Source organism: Ochotona curzoniae, unplaced genomic scaffold, assembly GCF_017591425.1.
Source record: "Ochotona curzoniae isolate NIBS_2020 unplaced genomic scaffold, NIBS_Ocur_1.0 scaffold_2453, whole genome shotgun sequence".
Classification (NCBI taxonomy): domain Eukaryota; kingdom Metazoa; phylum Chordata; class Mammalia; order Lagomorpha; family Ochotonidae; genus Ochotona; species Ochotona curzoniae.
Window position 1 is genome coordinate 13,355,133 of NW_024467094.1, and position 21,042 is coordinate 13,376,174.

At 36.5% G+C, this 21,042-nt stretch overlaps 1 protein-coding gene across 4 annotated transcripts in view; it reads right to left on the bottom strand.

Moving 5' to 3' along the window:
* Window positions 1-21,042, bottom strand: part of TAOK1 (TAO kinase 1) — an 88,200-nt gene that overhangs the window by 23,796 nt on the left and 43,362 nt on the right. For 2 of the 4 annotated variants that reach the window (XM_041001277.1, XM_041001280.1), the window contains 12 exons: window positions 19,438-19,539; window positions 18,484-18,529; window positions 16,890-16,986; window positions 15,219-15,332; window positions 12,677-12,768; window positions 10,689-10,782; window positions 8,661-8,742; window positions 7,088-7,255; window positions 4,853-5,056; window positions 4,299-4,433; window positions 2,019-2,255; window positions 524-652 (listed from right to left, as the gene is read on the bottom strand). In XM_041001277.1, the coding sequence (XP_040857211.1) occupies window positions 524-652; window positions 2,019-2,255; window positions 4,299-4,433; window positions 4,853-5,056; window positions 7,088-7,255; window positions 8,661-8,742; window positions 10,689-10,782; window positions 12,677-12,768; window positions 15,219-15,332; window positions 16,890-16,986; window positions 18,484-18,529; window positions 19,438-19,539 (1,500 nt within the window). Of the gene's footprint in view, window positions 1-523; window positions 653-2,018; window positions 2,256-4,298; window positions 4,434-4,834; window positions 5,057-7,087; window positions 7,256-8,660; window positions 8,743-10,688; window positions 10,783-12,676; window positions 12,769-15,218; window positions 15,333-16,889; window positions 16,987-18,483; window positions 18,530-19,437; window positions 19,540-21,042 lie in introns of all 4 variants that reach the window. The other 2 variants (XM_041001279.1, XM_041001278.1) reach the window with 2 other exon arrangements.

A 21,042-nucleotide genomic window follows, 5' to 3' on the forward strand; every position in this document is an offset into this window, starting at 1 on the left:
AATTAAAACTGTAAATGTGGGCCTGGCATGGTAGCCTAGTGGTCAAAGTCCTCGCCTTGCATGCACCACCAGGATCCCATATGGACACCGGTTCTAATCCTGGCGGCTCCACTCCCCATCCAGCTCCCTGCTGTAGCCTGGGAAAGCAGTGAGGACAGCCCGAAGGCTTGGAACACTGCACCAGCGTGGAAGAACCAGAAGAAGCTCCTGGCTTTGGATTGGTTCAGCTGACAGTTGTGGACACAGGGAGTGAATCATCACATAGAAGGTCTTCCTCTCTGTCTTTGCTCCTCTGTGTATATCTGACTTTCCAATAAAAATAAATCTTTATTTAAAAAAAGAAATAAAAACTGTATATGCAAGCACCTGATTATGTTTAGATACTACTTGACTAGAAAGCTCAGTTAAGCGTAACTGATAACAATGCCTTCATTTAAAAACCACAACCAATTCTGTGAGTTGAGTAACATTAAATATAAGTAATAAAGAGTTACCACGAGGTAAATGTTTAGAGAATAAATACCTCCTTAAGCTGCTCTTTTCGAAGTTTATATTCTCTTTTCTGAGACTCCAAAAAGCTATTCAGTTCCTTCTTCTGTTGGGCTTGAATATGTTGCTGAAATTTCTTTTCCTCATTGGCCATCACTTTAGCCTATACAAAATTTGAAAATGAATCATATTAATTATGTGGATAAGTTCAAAGTAGCAGGGTAAGCCGAAGATACAGTTTTCAGTGCTAGATATTCCACTTTTTTAAAAAAATATTTTTATTCATTGGAAAGTTTTCTTCCGAGGCTCCCACATAGGTAGCAGGGCCCCAAACACTTGCATTATTATTTGCTGCTTTCCCAGGCATTAGCAGGAAGGTGGACAGAAAGGAGAATAGCTGTGACACGAACCATTACACATATGGAATGGCTGTATTGCAAGTTGTGGCTTTACTTGCTATGCCACAATGCCAGTCCTGGGTTACATTTTAATCTGAATCTTAATTTATAATATATAGCATTTTATGTATGTATTAATCTCACCTATTCTCTGGTATGAAAATGCTACTAAAAATGTAAGGATGGCTTCCAAACAGAGAAAAGAATAATGAACAACCTTTTGAGATCTAAAACATTTAGTGACAATTTTATGAAATTCCTCTTATGCTTTAATACTATAAACTGCTAAATATAAAAATGAAGATTGACACAAGACAGCTGAATAATACCCTATAACCATTCTAAGGCGTATAGCAGCCAGTTGTGTATAAACTAAAATTCAAAAGTCAATGAAGTAGTCACAGGATGTGGTTAAGAACTTGCATTTTCTAACCTATTGGTCACTCAATACCATGTCAATTAACTCCATAATGTTGTAAACTGTTGTTGATGTTATGTTGTGGCTTTTCATTGGACAGGATGATATTTTGCCAGCTCTACTTTCAGACTAGGGATGGTCTCCCCAAGAAACTGTTGAATTTATCTGGACAATAAGATGCTGAACTCTATATGCTTGGAACATGCTTGTAATGAAGGAATCATGACTGGATTTGAACTGTACTACTGCAACAATGTGAAGGAATCCAACATGGGGGGAGGATATGGGAAGGGGTTGAGGAATCCCAGAGCCTATGAAACCGTGTCATAAAACACAATTAAAAAAAAATTCCTCAGTAACCAAGGTACCAAAACCTAAGAATAACTGTACGACAAATTCCATTCAGACACTAAAAAACTACGAAGAAACAACTCTATGTCTATTAGTTTAAAAAAATTAGCTTTTCAAACTCAAAACGCATGTGTATGCACACACATAAAATTAGTGAAAGAAAAAAATGCATAGGAGTCATCTTTCTTGTGTGAGATTTCTCATCAATCAAGAGAAAGCTTTATGCAAGTTACATAAATGCTTTTTCCTTTCCTCAGATAACTTGGTTCCTAGAAACACATATCCTAACACCAAATGCCATGTTGAATAATTTTCAGAGTCACAAGCTAACATAAGTAAATTAATAGAACTAAATCAGCCACCTCTTTTTCCATAGCAGCCTGGTGTTTTTTAATAAGTTTTTCCATTTCTGCAGCAAAATTATTTCTCTGAGTTTCAAGATCTTTGTCTAATCTGAGGCGATGTTCATCCATCTCAGCCTTTAGTTTATTTTCTAGTGTCATCAGTTGCTTTTGATGTTGACGCCTCATTCGCTTATAACCAGACATCTGTTCTCTAAGCTCAGAGTCCTGTTCATGTTCTTGCATCTGCCTTGTAACCTAGAAACAAAATAATGATGATAAAAAAGAAAATAAAACAAAATTTATTTTTTCAAAAGCATTTTAGAACATGATAATTTTAACTAAGAAGGTAACTAACGTAAAATAATTCAATGTTAGCAGTTTCCAAGTAAATTTCCAGGAGGATTTTCAAAGAAACAGACTAGACAATTTGGTTATAAAATTTTACGTGGGAATGTAAAAGACTTACAAGAACCAAAAAAAACCAAAAACAACCTTCAGAAACAATAATGTGCACTGCTGCAGTCAAGACAGTACATTGGTGTCAAGAACAGGCTAGGCAGATTAAAGGAAGAGGTAAAAACCAGAGCACACACAAGTGTATTCAAATAATTTGCTACCAAAAACTCAAACTCATTCATAGGAAACTGTTTTAAACAAATCCTGTTTAGATTTGCTTTACACACACACACACAAAACAACCTTGATGGCCAGTATCACTTACTGTGTATATAAAAATTAATGAAAACAATCATTTTAACTAAATATCGCAAAATGCAGAATCATAAAGTAGGGGAAAATATAAAACTTATATGACACTGGGGCAGGCAAGCATTTTTTGAAAAGAAAAAATAATGACCATAAAGAAAACACATACAAAATTCACAAACAAACTGAATCTTTAAAGTGAAATAAAATTCATTTAATGTAATTCATTAAATAAATATTTTAGTGTCAGTACATTTGCTATGTTATGTTACAGTGCCTTTACTGATTTACAACATATCTACCACCTCAGTCCACACCTGTTAAGCATTCATTCCCAAGCTACCAATTGATTTTCTGTCTCTAAGAATGTATCCATTATGGAGAGATATTTCATTCAAGACAGTCATTTTACATGTATCCAGCTTCTTTTATTTAGCATGTTTTCAAGGTTCATCCATACTATATAATATTTATCAATATATCATTTCTTTTTACAGTTAAATAATAATATTCCATTGTCTGTGCAATTTTTGGAATACTAATACCCAACTGTACTATTTTGAAGGCTGTGAGAAGTATTGCTAAGCACAAGAGCATACATGCTGTTGTCTGGGTATGTGTTTTCTTTTACTTTAAATTTAAAGACTGATTCATTTCTATTAGAATGGCAGATTTACAAAGAGGAGAGACAGAAAGATCTGGGTCACTCCCCAGATGACTGCAATAGTCATAGTTGAGCAGACCCTAAGTCAGGAGTTGGTAGTTTATTCTGGGTCTCCCAAAATGGTACAGAGGCCAAATACTTTGGGCTATTTTCTGCTGCTTTCCCAGGCCATAAGCAGGAAGCTGGATGGGAGGCAGAACAGCTGGGACATGAATTGGAATCCATAAGGGATGCTGGCACTTGGAGGTGGAGGAATAGCCATTAGAGTCATCCTGCCAGGCCCTGGGTACATGTTTTGTAATTGTTTGTTACTTCATAGGCAGAGAGACAGAGAAACAGACATAGAGAATGCTCTATGTCTGATATTCTGATTTGAAATGTCCCCAAAAGCTTTTGGCTGAGGCTAAAGCAAGGAGCTGAGAATTCAATGTCTCCCATGCAGATGGGAGAACTACTTGAACAATCATCATCCTTTCGAGGGTTGGCACTGATAGAAAACTGGAATCAGGAGCTAGAGACAGGCTTTGACCCTAGGAACCTAAACATGAAATATGAGTTTCTCAACAACTAGACCAAACATTTGCCTTTACCAACTTAAAACAAAACAAAACAAACAAAAAAACAGAATGCCATGAAAAATGATTAAATTATTTAACAGATTTAATGCCTTATTTTTAATATTTGAAATTTAGTTATCAGTACATTATACATATTCTATTATTAATTTCAGTTACTCTTTCATACAACAGACCTCAAAACCTGTTAGTCCCATCTTATCTTACCACCCCCTGCAGCTCCTGGTAAGTATCATTCTAGTCTCTATAACTTGGAATTAGTATTCCTAGATTCTGAGCTTTGTCTTTCTATGGGAATATATCTAAGTCCAACATAAAAACTACAATTCTCTCTAATTCAGAGGATGTACATACCAGTGATGCTGTCCGTATAGTAGCAAAATGTTCTCTGTTACGATAGTGTGATTTGTGACGAGATACTTGGGGTGGAGATTGTGGATCTGACGCTCTTGTTCTAGGATCTCCTTCTTCTCTGTAATTTTCCTCCTCCTTTGCAAAGAAAGAGATAATATTATATGGAGTAAAAAAAAAGTTTGTTCAAACCTTCAGAAAAATTTAAACAGCTTGCTTGATCAATAAATCTTAAAGATATAATTTTAAAAAGCAAAAATAAAACATGTGAATGCTGTCACTTGTAATTAGAACTACAAAGACTATTTCCAGTTCTTAAATAGTATACAAATTAAAAATATGAAAACAAACATAGCTTGGGTCACTGGTGTTGTGGTGTAGTGAATAAACAAGAGTTTGGTCTGCCACGTGCCAATTCTTTCAAATAAAAAAAACTTAATGACAACAAGCCCCCAAAACGAAACAAAAAATCCTTCAAAGTAAAGCACCATCTCTTACAGTGTTAGAAAATTTATTAATGAAAGTTTAAATCTTTCTACTGAAATCAAAATACTCACAGGTTTTAAATGGATGACAGAACTATTAGACATCACCGTGTGGTCTCCTTCCATCATGTCCAGCTCACTCTTGTCATCTGAGGCATCTGGAAGACTATTAACACTACTGCTCTGGCTGCTGGCGCTGATGGACATACTGGGAATAGATTGATTACTTCCAACACTATTCACTGTTCCTGTTCGGCCAACACCATGATCTTGCTCCTAACAGAAAAGAGCAATATATTCAGACACTATCCGTATTATCTTCTGAAATAATGATTATATAAACACCTAGAATACCATATGGCACAAAATCATTTAAAAGCCTGAGATCATTAAAAACTCCTTTTATTTTTCTAAGACCAAGAAATTCAAAGAAAAACAAATAAAAATGACGAACAAATACATAATAAATAAGCTCATCCAATGGTTAATCCACAACATATCTCATAGAATATACAGATTCTGATCATTGCTAATGATTCTCAATTAAAACAAATTCCTCATCCTTTAGAAACAAACAAACAAAAAAACAATAAATGTCACTTTCAGCACCAGCTCCTGCTGATGCAGCCATTTGGGGATTCAACCAGGTATTTCCCTCACTCTGCACCTCTGCTTTTTAAAATACATTAAATAAATGCTTTTTTGAGAAGGAGGAAAAGGAGCAATCTTCTGAAGTAACCAGGCAGACATGATATCTGAGTGCCAACATTCTAATTAATATGTCTTACCATATCAGACATGTGTAATATACACAGAATTTATAATAAATACAAATATATGATGTATGTTTTAAAGGGACTTTTCCTTTTTATTTTAGCTTCATATCCAGGGCCTAACCAGAACATTTTTAAGTACCTATTATGTATTGTTTCAGAACACAAAGTGATGGGGCTTCTCCCTTTGTTTCTCCCCTAACCCCAGATACAGGGGAAAAAACGATATTACTGTGGAAACAATGGTCTTACCTACTTTCCTGTAGCCCTTGACCCGTTGTGCCCTAATCAACTATGTAAGATTATCAAAATTAAAATATATACATATGTAAATGGATACAAAGTGATCTCTCACTGGAATGCAAAACAAAACAAAAACGTGAAAGATGCAGAACTCTGTAAAATTCTGATAGCACAAAGAAGAAAACCTATTTAGGAGAATATAAGATGATTCCTCATGTAATATACTAGGCTAATCAAAAACTTGAAAGATATGATAGAGCAAAGAAGAAAAGAAACTATGTAGGAGAACAATGTAATATATTTGGTTTGTTTATTTTAAGTGAGGAAATAACATTAACACTTCTTTTGCAAATTCTTACTATCACTCTGCCTAAAAGACAAGAAAGAAGTAACTTGGTCTGCAGATCCATAAATAGAACTTGGAACCCATGTGTTTCTATTTATTAATGAAATAGAGTATTTTCCTCATTTGTAACATGGGTATTTTATAATAGTATAGATGGATTAAATTATGTAGAACTAAAAGAAAAGGAATCAAGTTGTCCTGAAGGCACTTGCCTGGTAAATTTCTACTGACTTCTCTGCAAGTAAAGTCAATTTTCAGAATTCATAATTTCAACAACTTCCAAAAATACGTGCTAAGGAACTAGACAATTCGCTTAAAAATGACTCAGTGGCCAAGAAATTTGAGAGGGTCAGACTAAGTAGCTGAATCACGTTTCTTCAAAAAATGGCTTCTCAGGGCCTTTCCTACATTGGGGTGCATCAAAAAGGCATTCAGTTTACACCTTGCAACCTAAGATAAAAACATTTCTTCCTAACTGGGATGATATAAGACCAAGGTTAAGAAAATACACTCGGCTCGGGACGGTGGCCTAGCAGCTAAAGTTCTAGCCTTGAATGTGCCAGGAGCCCATATGGCTGCCGGTTCTAATCCTGGCAGCTCCACTTCCCATCCAGCTCCCTGCTTATGGCCTGGGAAAGCAGTGAGGATGGCTCAAAGCCTTGGGACCCTGCATCCAAATGAGAGACTTGGAGGAAGCTCCTGGCTCTGGATTGGCTCAGCACTAGCCATTGCGCTCACTTGGGAAGTGAATCATCGGACAGAAGATCTTCCTCTCTGTATATCTGACTTTCCAATAAAAATACAATAAATCTTAAAAAAAAAAAGAAAGAAAATACAATCTGTGACACATACTAATAAAATAAAAGGTAAATGCCTGAAAAAGCACACTGCATAAGAAAAGTTGATAAATAGGACTTAGTATATGAGTAATTCTTTAGGTATTACCTCTTCTTCTTCCTGTGCTTCTACTGCTGGTCCATTATGTGCCTCCTGGAAAAGGAGTTTTTTCATCTTTCGATACTGCAGATTGTCCAGTTCTCTTACTGCATCCTTTGTCCTTTGAATAAGATCTATTAACACTGTTTCAGGACGCTCCCGAAGAACAAACATGTGCTGGAGAAAGAGAGTATAAGTCAGCCTGGAATTTCCTTTTCATTTATACAATTTATTTGAAAGACAGAGTTAGGGCCCGGCGCGGTGGCGCAAGTGGTTAAAGGTCCTCGCCTTGCACGCCCGGGATCCCATATGGGCGCTGGTTCTAATCCCGGCAGCCCCGCTTCCTTTCCAGCTCCCTGCCTGTGGCCTGGGAAAGCAGTCGAGGACAGCCCAAAGCTTTGGGACCCTGCACCCGCGTGGGAGACCCGGAAGAGGCTCCTGGCTTCGGATCGGCATAGTATCGGCCCGTTGCGCTCACTTGGGGAGTGAATCATCGGACGGAGGATCTTCCTCTCTGTCTCTCCTCTCTGTATATCTGCCTTTCCAATAAAAAAATAATAAAAATAAATCTTTGAAAGACAGAGTTAGAGGGCTGGTGTTGTGGCAAAATGGGTTAGACATAGGGGCTGAAAAAAATTCTCTCTCTTCCCCTCTAACTCTACCTTTTAAATAAATAAATAAATCTTTAAAAACATCCAGTCCCATTTTGTTTTTTCTTTAATATGTACATTATTTATAATATTCAGTTTGCATACCAAAATATATTTTGCATTCTAAGCTTTTATACATAGCTTACATTTTACAAACATAATTCCTAGCTATATTATAAAAGTTTGTTGCTACTGTGTGTGCATATTTATTCAAATTCTCATTTTTTAAAAAGATTTATTTTATATTTATTAGAAACTCAGATACACAAAGAGGAGGAAAGACACAGAGGAAGATCTTCCATCCGCTGATTCACTCCCCAAGTGGTTGTGCAGCCAGAGCTGAGCTGATCTGAAGCCAGGAGCCAGGAACCAGGAGCCTTTTCCAGGTCTCCAACCTAGGTGCAGAATCCCAAGGCCTTCGGCTGTCTTTGACTGCTTTCCCATGCTACAGGCAGGGAGCTGGATGGGAAGTGGGGCATCCAGAATTAGAACCAGCGCCCATATGGGATACTATTTTAAATATTTAGCTATATATTCTATTCCGACATGATAAAAGCAGTTAATAACTTCTGAAACAAAAACAAAACTGGGGGGCCCGGCGCAGTGGCGCAAGTGGTTAAAGGTCCTCGCCTTGCACGCCCGGGATCCCATATGGGCGCCGGTTCTAATCCCGGCAGCCCCGCTTCCCTTCCAGCTCCCTGCCTGTGGCCTGGGAAAGCAGTCGAGGACGGCCCAAAGCTTTGGGAACCTGCACCTGCGTGGGAGACCTGGAAGAGGCTCCTGGCTTCGGATCGGCATAGTATCGGCCCGTTGCGCTCACTTGGGGAGTGAATCATCGGACGGAAGATCTTCCTCTCTGTCTCTCCTCTCTGTATATCCGCCTTTCCAATAAAAAAATAATAAAAATAAATCTTCAAAAAAAAAAAACTGACCTTTAAAAGTTCCTCTGATGTAGGACGATCTTGAGGGATTTTCTGGAGGCAAGAATCTACAAAGTTGCGAAAATAATCAGACCTATTGTAAAGGAAAGTATCAAGTGAACATATTGCTATTTCTTTTAAAAATACACCTACAAATCAAAGGAGTAATAAAAGCAAAGATTAAAGATTTTTATAGAAGTTTATGAAAAGCCATCTAAGGTAATCAGTGTATATTTAGTATTCTCCAAAGAAAAGCTTAAACAGTTTTTAGAAAATTATACTCCCATATTTAAATGTTAACAATTCTATTATTTTTTTTTTGGAGGGTAAAGACAGAAACAGAGATTCCATCATCTGCTAATTCACTATACTTATAATGTAGCACATTAGTTAGATGTACCAAGTTATATTTGAATGCTTTTGTCCTCTCTAGAATTCTTGTTAAAACATAAGTCTCCGATATAACCAAGTATTAGGAGGTTTTCTGGTCACGGAGGCACTACATGTAAGAACGGCTGCAACAATAGGTTCCCATTCTCTGGCTCCTTGGCCGTGAGAGGATAACACAACTCCTCCTCTCCAGAGGATGCAGTGTTTAAGGCATCATGGCGGAACCAACGACATTATGTCCTAAACTACCAGTATCTTTCCATTTTCCAAAACTGTGAGAAATAAATTTTTGTTCTTTATATATATAAATTATCCAGGCTTAGATATTTTATTATAGCAGCATGAAACAAAAACATATAATAATATTAAACCATTCCAAAAAGTCCTTCTACCCTATATATCTCTTACATTTATGTAAGTAGTAGACTCTTGACTGTCTTAATATCTTCAAAGAGTTCACGCAAAATTTATAATATCTTTTAATTTGGTTTTGTATCAACTTTTAAGCATTTTCATATTTCAATTTAAAAATAGCTAATGTGCTTTAAATAAATACTTAAAAAATTCCTCAAGTGATTTTCAAAGGCTAAGTATATCTAACTATAAACCATTCCATAATTAATTATCACTACAGGTTATGATAATCTATACATTTGAGTAATAAAAGAATGCTTAAAATGTTAATCATGGAGTAAGCATTTGACATAGCAGTTATACCACATTCCAAATTAGAGTCTTGGGTTCAAAACCTGTCTCTGCACTCAATTCCAGGTTTGTGTTACTATATACTCTTAGAAGCAGTAGGTGATGGCTCAAGTAGCTGGGTTCTTGCCACCCACTTGGGAGACTTGCATTGAACTCCTAGCTCACAGATTAATCCTGGCCAAGGCCTGATTATTGTGGGTAGTTGGGGAGTCAACCTGTTGAGGAGAGATTTGCCTTTCAACTAAAACAATGTAAAAATGTTATGCTGCTAGCAATATTATCAGGACTGTACATGATCATAAATTCAAAGGAAAAGTAAAATTTAGCTTTCCACAAAATTTAGTATTTTTGTATTCATTTTATGATCTTTTTTTCTAAAACTGACTCATATACTGCTACAGTGTATGAAATATAGACATCACAAGAAAAGAGGGACAGCACTGCGGCTAACAGACTAATCCTTCACCTTTAAGTGCCAGCATCCCATATGGGTGTCAGTTCATATACTGGCTGTTTCACTTCCCATCCTGCTCCCTGCTTGTGGCCTGGGAAAGCAGTAGAAGATGGCCCAAAGCCTTGGGACGCTGCACCTGCATGGGAGACTTGGAGATGATTCTACTTTAGCCTTCGGATTCTGCACCCATGTGGGAGACCCAAAGGAACCTCTTTGCTCCTGGTTTCAGATCTGCTTGGCTCCAGTTGTTGCCTATTTGAAAATCTTTTCAACCAGCAGATGGAAAACCTTTCCTTATGTATCTCTCTCTGTAAATCTGCCTTTCCAATAAAAAGAAACAGATCTTTGGAAAAAAAAAAAAACAGGAAATTAAAACTATGTCTTTTCAGGTAACGCATTTTGCCTAACTAAAACAAAAAAAATTGATTCCAGAGTATGAACAGCTTTTCATTAATATAATACTGAGCAATATACCTCTTAGCAATACTCACCATTCATTAGACTGTAGTGTAGGGGATTCATTTTGGGCTATGTGATATAAGGCACTCATTGCATTCATATTAAATAAAGGAGGTTTTCTTTCCGCTGTAAAAGAAATAAGTTTCCTATTACAATCTGTGCTTGTTACAGAAATGCACTCAACTGTTAATTTTATTATTTTTTAATTAGTTAAATTACTGGGTTTATACCATATGTGTATTTTTGGATTTCTAAAATTTCCATGTCTGATCAATATTAGTAAAGTATCCTATCAACATTCTATATATACTCAAAAACCAAAAGGCAGAATTCCATCTTTAAAACCTAAACTGGCATCTTGAGTAACAATCTTGGCAATGGAGCCTGGATAACATTTATTAATCATGGTAGGGAAAGTGCTTAATTGTACATTATAAAAAGGATAGTCAAGCGCCTGGCAGTATGGCCTAGTGGCTAGAATCCTCGCCTTGAACACGCCAGGATCCCATATGGGCGCTGGTTCTAATCCCAGCAGTCCCACTTCCCATCCAGCTCCCTGCTTGTGGCCTGGGAAAGCAGTCGAGGACAGTCCAAAGCCTTGGGGCCCTGCACCTGTGTGGGAAACCCAGAAGAAGTTCCTGGATCCTGGCTTTGGATTGGCATAGCATCAGCCGTTGCGCTCACTTGGGGAGTGAATCATCGGATGGAAGATCTTCCTCTCTGTCTCTCCTCCTCTCTGTATATCTGACTTTCCAATAAATGAATAAATCTTAAAAAAAAAAAACAAGGATAGTCAGATACCAATATTACAGAATAAGACAGAAATTTTCACCACACCATTGAAATTATTTTCTTAGACTTCTCTCCACTGCCAAAGATCTTGGTTAGCCTGATCAGTCATCAGGAAGCAATTATTCACAATAAAAATGGATGAAACTGGATTTTACTTTGGGATGAGGATTTCATATTCTCTTCCTTTTCTTTCTGACTTTGCACCTTGCTCACAGCTACACAGCTACTCAGAGCAGTATACTAGCATACACAGGCCCTCAAGAATATTTCAACCTTAAGATCACAGGTGATGTTATTTCAAAGTTGCTAAAGTTACTTTAAATTGAACTGCCTTCAATAATGTGTGATTCATTCCTTGAACTAGCACTTACATGGACCATTTAAGAGAACTAGTGCTCATTTCCATCACTGACTGCTTTAAAATAATAACCATTACCAACAAAAATGATAGTTTTGGGGCCTCAGGAGGTTCATGCTCATGTTTATCAAATCTTCCATGGCGAGGTAGTAGACAGAGACAGGAGCCCACTGATACAAAGAACAGTTATACAGGATGAAATCCTGGCAGACAAATATGTTATAGTTCTCATTTTGAACTAATATTAAGCTTAACACAAAAAAAAAATCCAAAAACTGTGAGTAGACGTCAAGAACTATCTCAAATGAATTAACTGAGAATAAATTTCTAACCTGATACTGCACTATTTCTACATATGAATATGTATTTTTCTATAAACAAGAACATTTTCCTAAGAAAACACACTACATCTATTAAAGCAGTCATTTAATACTGATACATGTTTATTTTATCTGAATTATGAAACTGACATGTAATTATTTCTCTATTGTCTTTAATGCCTGTAAAATCTATAGTGACTATCATTTCTTCTTCCTGACCATGGCAATTTAGATTTCCTTCTTCCCTGATCTATATAGGAGATTTACCACATTTCATCAATCTTCTCAAATTTAATTTCACTGATTTTCTTGAACATTTTCCAATTTCCTATCCAAGTGATCTCTGCTTTGGTCTTTACTACCCCCAGAGCTGGCACTATGGCCTAGTAGCCTATTCCCTTGTGGCCTAGTATCTCACCTGGGATGGGTTCAAGTCCTAGCTGCTCCTGATCCAGCTCTCTGCTAACATGCCTGGGAAGGCAGCAGAGGATGGCCAGAGTGCTTGGATTCTCTTTTGTTTAAAACATAATTCATAGGAAACAATACTTACCTAGTTCAATGCATGTTATTCCAAGAGACCATACATCTACTTTGCCATCATATTGCCCTTCATCCATGGCTAAAATTACTTCTGGGGCCATCCTAAAAATAATCAAATGTTCATTTAAAATTTAAAAATGTATAATTCTTTGAAAATTAGTAACCATCAACATGGAGAACATAGCTTGAATTCTAGTCAATATATCGACATAAAAAGCTTTAAAATGAGAAATAAGCACATCAGAGGTTGTATGTAAATATCTTAACAACTTTTACTTGCTTCAGAGAGACAGACAAATGAAAGAAAACTCCCATATGTACGCTCACTCCCCAAATGCCCACATGGTAGGAATGGGCCAGGGTTATATCCAAGAGCAGTTCAAGTATCAGATGTGGGTCAGAAGAAGCCAATTACTTGAACCATCATTACTATCTCCCAGGGTCTGTACAAGCAGGAATCTGGAATGAGGAACAGTAGCCAAGAATTGAATCTAAATACTCAGATATGGACATGGATATTTTAACCTCTATCTTCACCACCAGGCTAAAGGTCCACCTAGGAGGTAACATTCAGTAACACTAATAAAAATATGATATTGAGACTGGCACTGTGGAAAAGTGGTAAATCTATTACCTATGGATGGGGCCAGCATCCCATTTAGTGTCAATTCAAGTTTCAGATGTCACATTTTCCCACCCTGCTCCCTGCTAACGTGGCTGGGAAAATAGCAGAGCATGCATGGCCTATGTCCTTAAACCACTGCACTCATATGGGAGACTCATAGGGCCAGACTCCTGGCCCCTGAATTCGCATCAACCCAGTTTCAGTTACTGCAGCCATTTGGGAAGTGAACCAGCAAATGGAAGATCTCTCTCACTTTTTCCCCTTATCTAACTATGAATATCATACAAATTAAACAATCTTTAAAAATATTATATGCATTCTCACCATCTGACATGCTCATTCAAAACCATCTCAAAGAAGTAGGGCTTGGCCGGGCGGCATGGCTTAGCGGCTAAAGTCCTCGCCCTGAACGCGCCTGGATCCCATATGGGCACCAGTTCTAATCCCAGCAGCGCTGCTTCCCATCCAGCTCCCTGCTTGTGGCCTGGGAAAGCAGTCGAGGATGGCCCAATGCTTTGGGAACCTGCACCTGCGTGGGAGACCTGGAAGAAGTTCCTGGATCCTGGCTTCGGATTGGCATAGCATCAGCTGTTGCGCTCACTTGGGGAGTGAATCATCGGATGGAAGATCTTCCTCTCTGTCTCTCCTCCTCTCTGTATATCTGACTTTCCAATAAATAAATAAATCTTTAAAAAAAAAAAAAAAGAAGTAGGGCTGTATTCTGCATCTGTTCAAAACTGCAGTCTAGTATCTTATAAGCAAGCAATTCTCAAATATTTTGGTCATAGCATCTCTTTATGAAAATCAATTTTTTTGAAAAAAAAAATTGAAAAATTGAAGTTTACCTTAATGTTACCACCTCTTTCATCAACTTGAAAAAATACTGCCCACAATAATAAGAACTAAATAAATAATCATAGCTTGTGGGCCTGACATGATGACTCAATGGCTAAATCTTCACCCTGCAAGCACCAGCATCCCTTAGGGGAGCTGGTCCTACTCCTCCACTCCCTATCCACCTCCCTGCTTATGGCCTTGGAAATCAGTGCAGGATGGCCAAAAATTTGGGACCCTGCAAACACATGTGGAGACTTGGAAGAAGCTTCTGGCTCCTGGCTATTGATAGGCTCAACTCTGGCTGTTCAATCTTTTGGGGAGTAAATCAGCAAATAGAGCTTCATCCAGGTCTCACACAGGGATAGGAGGGACCAAACGCTTGGGTCACCTTCTGTTGATTTTCCCAGACCAGCAGCAGGGTGCTGGTTTGGAAGTAGGACAGCTAGGATGAGAACAAGCAGAGTATAGAACGCTAATGTCAGAGTAGGGGCATTTCCCTTTATGCCATAATGTCTGGCCCTACTTATTTATGAATGGAATCAGATAATGTCTGGATTTGCTTCAAAATAATGGGATGGGAATGAAGGGAAGAGAATACATAAGACAGTCCTGGCCATCAATGGATGTTGTTGGGCTGGGTGATAAGTACATACAAAATCTATTTTCAAGTATGTTTGATATTCCTGACATTAAAATATTAAAAACAAAACTGGGAAATCTCCAGACCTCAGTATTTAAATATTCTTTGTCTAAAGAACAGTTATATACTGTCAATATAAATAAAAGACCCAAATTACCACTTACCATGTCTATCTCTTCCCCCATATGATTGTTTCAAATTTGTCCTTCCCACACCCAATTTATGATACAAAAGGTATTAGGAAAGTAAATATTGCAAGGACAACATGAAAAAAAAATGCAGCAGCATACTAAATCTATATTTAAAACTAAGTATAATGTTTAAAATAAAAATATCTAAAAACAACATTGTGCTTTTAAGGAAAAAAAAAAAAACCCACATCTAAAATAAATACAACCATGTTTCACTATTTCAGTCAGATGGATTAACACCAGATAGGAATATGCTTACCAATAAGGTGTTCCCACAAAAGAATTGGCAGGAGATGCCATGGAAGCAGATCCAAAGTCAGCAAGTTTCACTTGGCCTGGTTCTGTCAGAAGAATATTTCCTGCTTTGATATCTCTGGAATTAAAAACAGAAAATTACTTATCTTCCTTTATTAGACTGTGTGTAAAATTGACAAAAAGTAAATTCACAAGACAGGGAAAGAGAAATCAAAATAATTATGTGAGAATCTAACAACTGTGATAAAGGGTTGATAAAAGAGATAGAACACAAGTGTGCATACTGACAGAGTAATGATTTTCTGAAAGTGAAGAGAAATACCACTAAAAAATAATAAACAGAAAATTAGGTGATCACAGCATATAACCTACATTTAAATGTTTATTTATACAAACCATGGCTTTTAAAATATACTTTAATTACCTAACAACAATGTCATAATGTGAAGAATTCTTGAGACTCCACTTTAAAGGAAAATATAAAACAAGAACAAAGAAATTTCCTCTATAAAGCTGGTTTTCTAAAAAAGGACTGTATCATCTTCAAGCCTTAGCACGGTTTTTAAGACATAAGAAAAAGAAACTCTAAAACATACAGATAATATTAGCAATCTCAGACTTAGTTTGAAACTCAACTTTCTGAAACAACATAAGTATTATATTTCCAATCTAATAAAATTATGAGTATTTTTATAATGGGATTCTATGTCTAATATGCACTATTATATGTATCTAAATGTATCAAAAATTAAAGAGAAAAACTAAATTTCCTGACTGTCAATTCTTACTGTAGTATTGTCCTACACACAAACACTAAATTAATCTATTTTCCTTTCTTTTGTAAAAAAAAAAATTAGAAATATTTTGTGATTCAAACAGCCCTCAGTTAAAGTCCCAATGTTGTCATTCACTTATTTACTATGTATAGATTTCCATTGGGCTTTAATAATTCCTCTAAAAAAAAATGACAGCCCATTAATTCACAATGGCCCTATCACATAGTTTAATACCGACTGGTTCATATTTTACTGCTTCACTTATAGTTTCAAAGTAGTATTTTCTTCTAAATCAGCCAAAATCAATACCAGTGACATAAAAGCATTACAAAATGTGACAACCTCAAAGTTACTAATTTTTTTTTCATCAAAGATTACTAAAGATTAATTCTCAAAGGCACAGTTTTAAGTAGCTTTTGTTTACTCTGATTGGAATCAATGGAACAAATCTGGTATTACAAGTTACCAGGAAGACAAAAGGCTGACCATTACATCTAGCTCTAATCCACTTATCTACATAAACTTTGGGAAATTATAGTCACAAATTGGGGCACCCATTTCTTCAAATGTAAAGTAAGAAAAAAAAAAAAAGACTGATTCTTAACACCTCTTCCAGATTGCAAATTAAATGACTCTACAACTCAATTTCTATCACAAACCCATGAAGTGAACATATTTGAGAAGATCCAGCAGCACATGTAAATAAATTAAGATGTATCTTAAACAGAGATCAAACACATCAGGATGTTCTTTTTAAAGCACCGACAATCCAAAAACAATATGATTTCTTATAATTCTAATTGGTTGTAGTCAATAGAAACTTCAGAGTTAACAAATTCTAGAACAGATAGATATAAGTCATTTGTTTGTCAATATGTAATAATTATCAAAGCACTTACCTATGGATCATGGTATGAGAATGTAAATAGGCTAGTCCCTGAAGAGCACCATGTGTAATTGCTGCTATTTCCACTTCTTGTAATGGCTTTTTGTGAACTTAAAATAAGAGTGTATTTAAAAAATAATTACTACATAGAACATCTTTGCCCTATAAATTTACTTCCCTAATATGTGGGCAATTTTGAAAAGCTGACATTTAGAAAGGAAAAACTTCTATAACAAAATGATAAAATTCTTGAAATTTCTAATTATTATACAGTTGTACCAGTTGTTAAAGTGTAAATCTCAATTCTTCTTTTAGATAGTACGTAACAATTATTTGATGATGATATAAACAAAAATAAAAAAGAAATTATTTTTAAAAAAATTATTTGATCTGGGCCCCATTTGGTGGCCTAGCAACTGAAGTCCTCACCTTGTACACACCACTGGGATCCCATATGCAAACTGGTTCTAATCCTGGCTGCTACGCTTTCGATCCAGCTCCCTGCTGGGTCTGGGAAAGCAGTCAAGGACAGCCCAAAGACTTGGGACCCTGTACCCACATGGGAGACCTGGAAGAACTCCTGTGCTCCTGGTTTTGAATTGGCTCTGCTCCGGCCGTTGCGGTCACTTGGGGAATGAATCATTGAATGGATCTTCCTCTCTGTCTCTCCTCCTCTATATATATCTGACTTTGCAATAAAAAACAAGTAAGTCTAAAAAAAAATCTACAGCGTGCATTTAAAAAATTATTTGAGCAGCAGAGGGGGAAAAAGGAAAAAGAGAGACAGAAATTTCCTAGCTGCTAATTCATTTCCCAAATGAATGTGTGCAATTGTCAAGTAGACTGGGAAACAGAACTCAGAATTCTATTCTATCCAGGTCTCCCATGTAGGTAGTACAGACGTAACAATTTGAGCCATCAATGGGTGTCTGCATCTGGAAGGGCAAACAGAGATGGAACTCAAACCCGTCTGCTCCAAATGGAATGTGACCATCCCAGCTGTTATGAAAGACAGCTACCACATGTTCTCCCTTTATTCTCATTTCTCTATCTTGATCTTATACAGAAAGAGAACAAATTGTATGATAAAGAATCCAGAAAAATGCCTGTAAAGTCATAAGAGATAGCTTGCCTCTTTATGCTACTGACTGTATAGTATTCAATAAGGACAGCACATACTACTATGCTCACAATCTAAAAAAGGTGAAAAATTGTATTTCTCTAATTTTGTTATTAGTAGTTATTAAACATTAGACAATTTCTAGCAAAATTATTTTATTAACATATTTAAAAATCCTTTTTAATTGCAGAGGCAGAAGGACACAGACAGATACAGAAAAGTTCCCATTCAATGGTTCACTTTTCAAATGCCTTCAATGGTTATAACTGGGCTGGGAGGAAGCCAAGAACTGGGAATCCAAGCCAGAATTCACACACAAAAGGCAAGAATTCAATTAATACAACCATCATCATTGCCTGTCAGTGCTTATACTAGCATAAACTGAGGAAGGAATCAAAACTAGACACTCCAGTGTGAGGTGTGGGAATCTTAACCACTATGTCAAATGCCTGCCAAAACACTTTCTTAGTTATCAAAGGAAACATACCTTCTAGTAAATCTGAGGCAGATCCTAAACAATATTCCATTACAAGCTATATGGAAAGAAAAGCCATAAAAACATTAATATACATTATTATAAAGGCTCTAATTAAGATTAAGTAATATTAATTGGAAGTCAAGAAAATTAAGGTAAAACAAACTCTAGTCATCATTTACCTGAGAAAGTAATATATTCAGAAATTTGGTAAATCAATATATAAAATAAACACAAAGTATCACCTATGTGCCAGGTACTTAACACAATTAATAACCAACTACATCCTTGCAATAACCTTACAAGGAAAATCGCACATCTATCCTTGTTTCATAAATGAAGACCCATCACAGAGTAGTAACCTCGCCAATGTCACTGCTTTTGCTTCAACTTTAGTCTGAATTATGACACATCACAGCCTCTATTACTGAAATTAAACTGAATTAAAATTTACCAAATATTAGAAATCTAACAGTAAGTTGAGAATATTAAAATAATTAGTTGTGACTTATTTATTTTTCAAAATAAGAGATAATTCCTATTGAAAGAAATTTAATCTTTGTCCTAAAGATGCAACTTATTTTGCACAAAACAATATATGATTACTACCACATCATGTCAACAGTAACAACAGGACAAAATTAATCTGTACTTCGTACACAATAGCATCTTAATTTTATATTTTTAGAATTACAAGTTGTTCCTGGTATAACAGATTACAGTGTATTCCTACAAAAAAGATCAATGAGTAAAATTGTTTTCACAATACTGAGTGCAACCACAAAAATTCATGGAAGGCCTTTTACATGGAGATCATAGGATATCTAGGAAATGGTGCCCTTGCTCTTTCAGTATAAAAAAATATTTCAGGTATCTTCACACGTCTTACACAATCAGTCTGAGACAGTCTGAATTAGGTCATTCCAAATTTATAACTAAAATTGCAAAGACAGAAGAGATACAAACCCATGCTGTGTGTTCACGTAAATAGCAGCCTTTGTATTCTATACTATTGGGATGTTTTATTCTTTGTAGAAACTTGACTTCCTTAATAATATCCTGCCATTTCTGTGGGGAGAAAAAGAATGAAAAATTATCAATTGGGATTTTCTAAGAAAGCTATAAAACAAGCCAACCTAATTAAGGATACAAAATAAACGTTTGCTTGGTTTGAATTTTTTGTTTATTTCTCTTTTATTGGAAAGTCAGACATACAGAGAAGAGAAGAGACAGAGAGGAAGATCTTGCATCCATTGATTCACTCCCAAAGTGGCTGCAATGATTGGAGCTGAGCCAATCTGAAGCAAGGAACCAGGAGCCCGGAGCCTCTTCTGGGTCTTCCATGAGGGTACAGGGTCCCAAGGCTTTGGGCTGTCCTTCACTACTTTCCCAGGCCACAAGCAGGGAGCTGGATGGGAAGTGGAGCAGCCAGGACATAAACCAGCAACCATATGGGATTTAGCTGCTAGGCTACTGCGCTGGACTCTAGTTTTAATTTTTTAAAGATTTATTTATTTGGAAGGCAGAATTAGATGTCAGGAGCCTGAAACTCCATTCAGGTCTCCCATATGGAGCATAGGTCTATGCCTCTGGGTCATCCTCTGATTTCCCAGGCTGGGGGAGAAGTGAAGTAGTCAACCTGAAAACTTGTTCATACAAAATGTTGTTGTTGCAGGCAGCAGTTTAACACACTACACCCTAATTTGTAATTCTTAGATGAAATGTCAAATTTTTTTTTGATAAAAAAAAAAAATAACTTATTAGGGGTTGGTGTTGCCAGAGAATGGTGGCACTGCAACCCCATACGGGCACCAGTCTATGTCCTGGCTGCTCCACTTATGATTCTGTTCTATGAGAAAGCAGTGGAGGATAGTCCAAACTACTGGAATCCTGCACCTATGTGGGAGACTTAGAGAATCTCCTGGTTCCGGGCTTTGAATCAGCTCAAGCTCTGATCATTATGGCCATTTGAGAAGTGATCCAGAGGATGGAAGACCTTTCTAATTCTCTTTGCAAAATCTGCCAATCAAGTAAAAATAATTTTTTTAAAAAGTAATTATATTCATAGTTTACAATTTAATTATTTGATTTACAAAATGCTTTTGAATTACAACAGATTAGATTTTGATGAAATTTATCAGCAAGGAACCTTGTAAAATTTCACAATCACAACATATGAAGCTTGCTGCTGAAATTTACATATACCATATTTAGTGATTTTTCTTCAGTCTAACATTTCTCTATTAATTTACAATTCTATAAGAGAACAACCTAAAAGCTATGAAGTTTACCTACTGTGGTTTTGGCTTTTTTCATCTACCAAATGTTACAGTGTGTTTATGCTGCTAATTCAAATAAAGAAACTCCTCTGAAATTTAAGTTCCTGGGACTGGTGTTGTGGTACAGCCAGTAAAGCAGCTGCTCACACAGCTGGCATCCCATATAAGTCACAGTCTGAGTCCTGGCTTCGCCTTTTCTGAGCCTCCTTCCTCCTAATGAGCCTGGGATGGCAGTGGAAAATCGCCTAAGTCCATGGGTAACCATGTGGGAAAACTGTTTTCAAAACTTGAG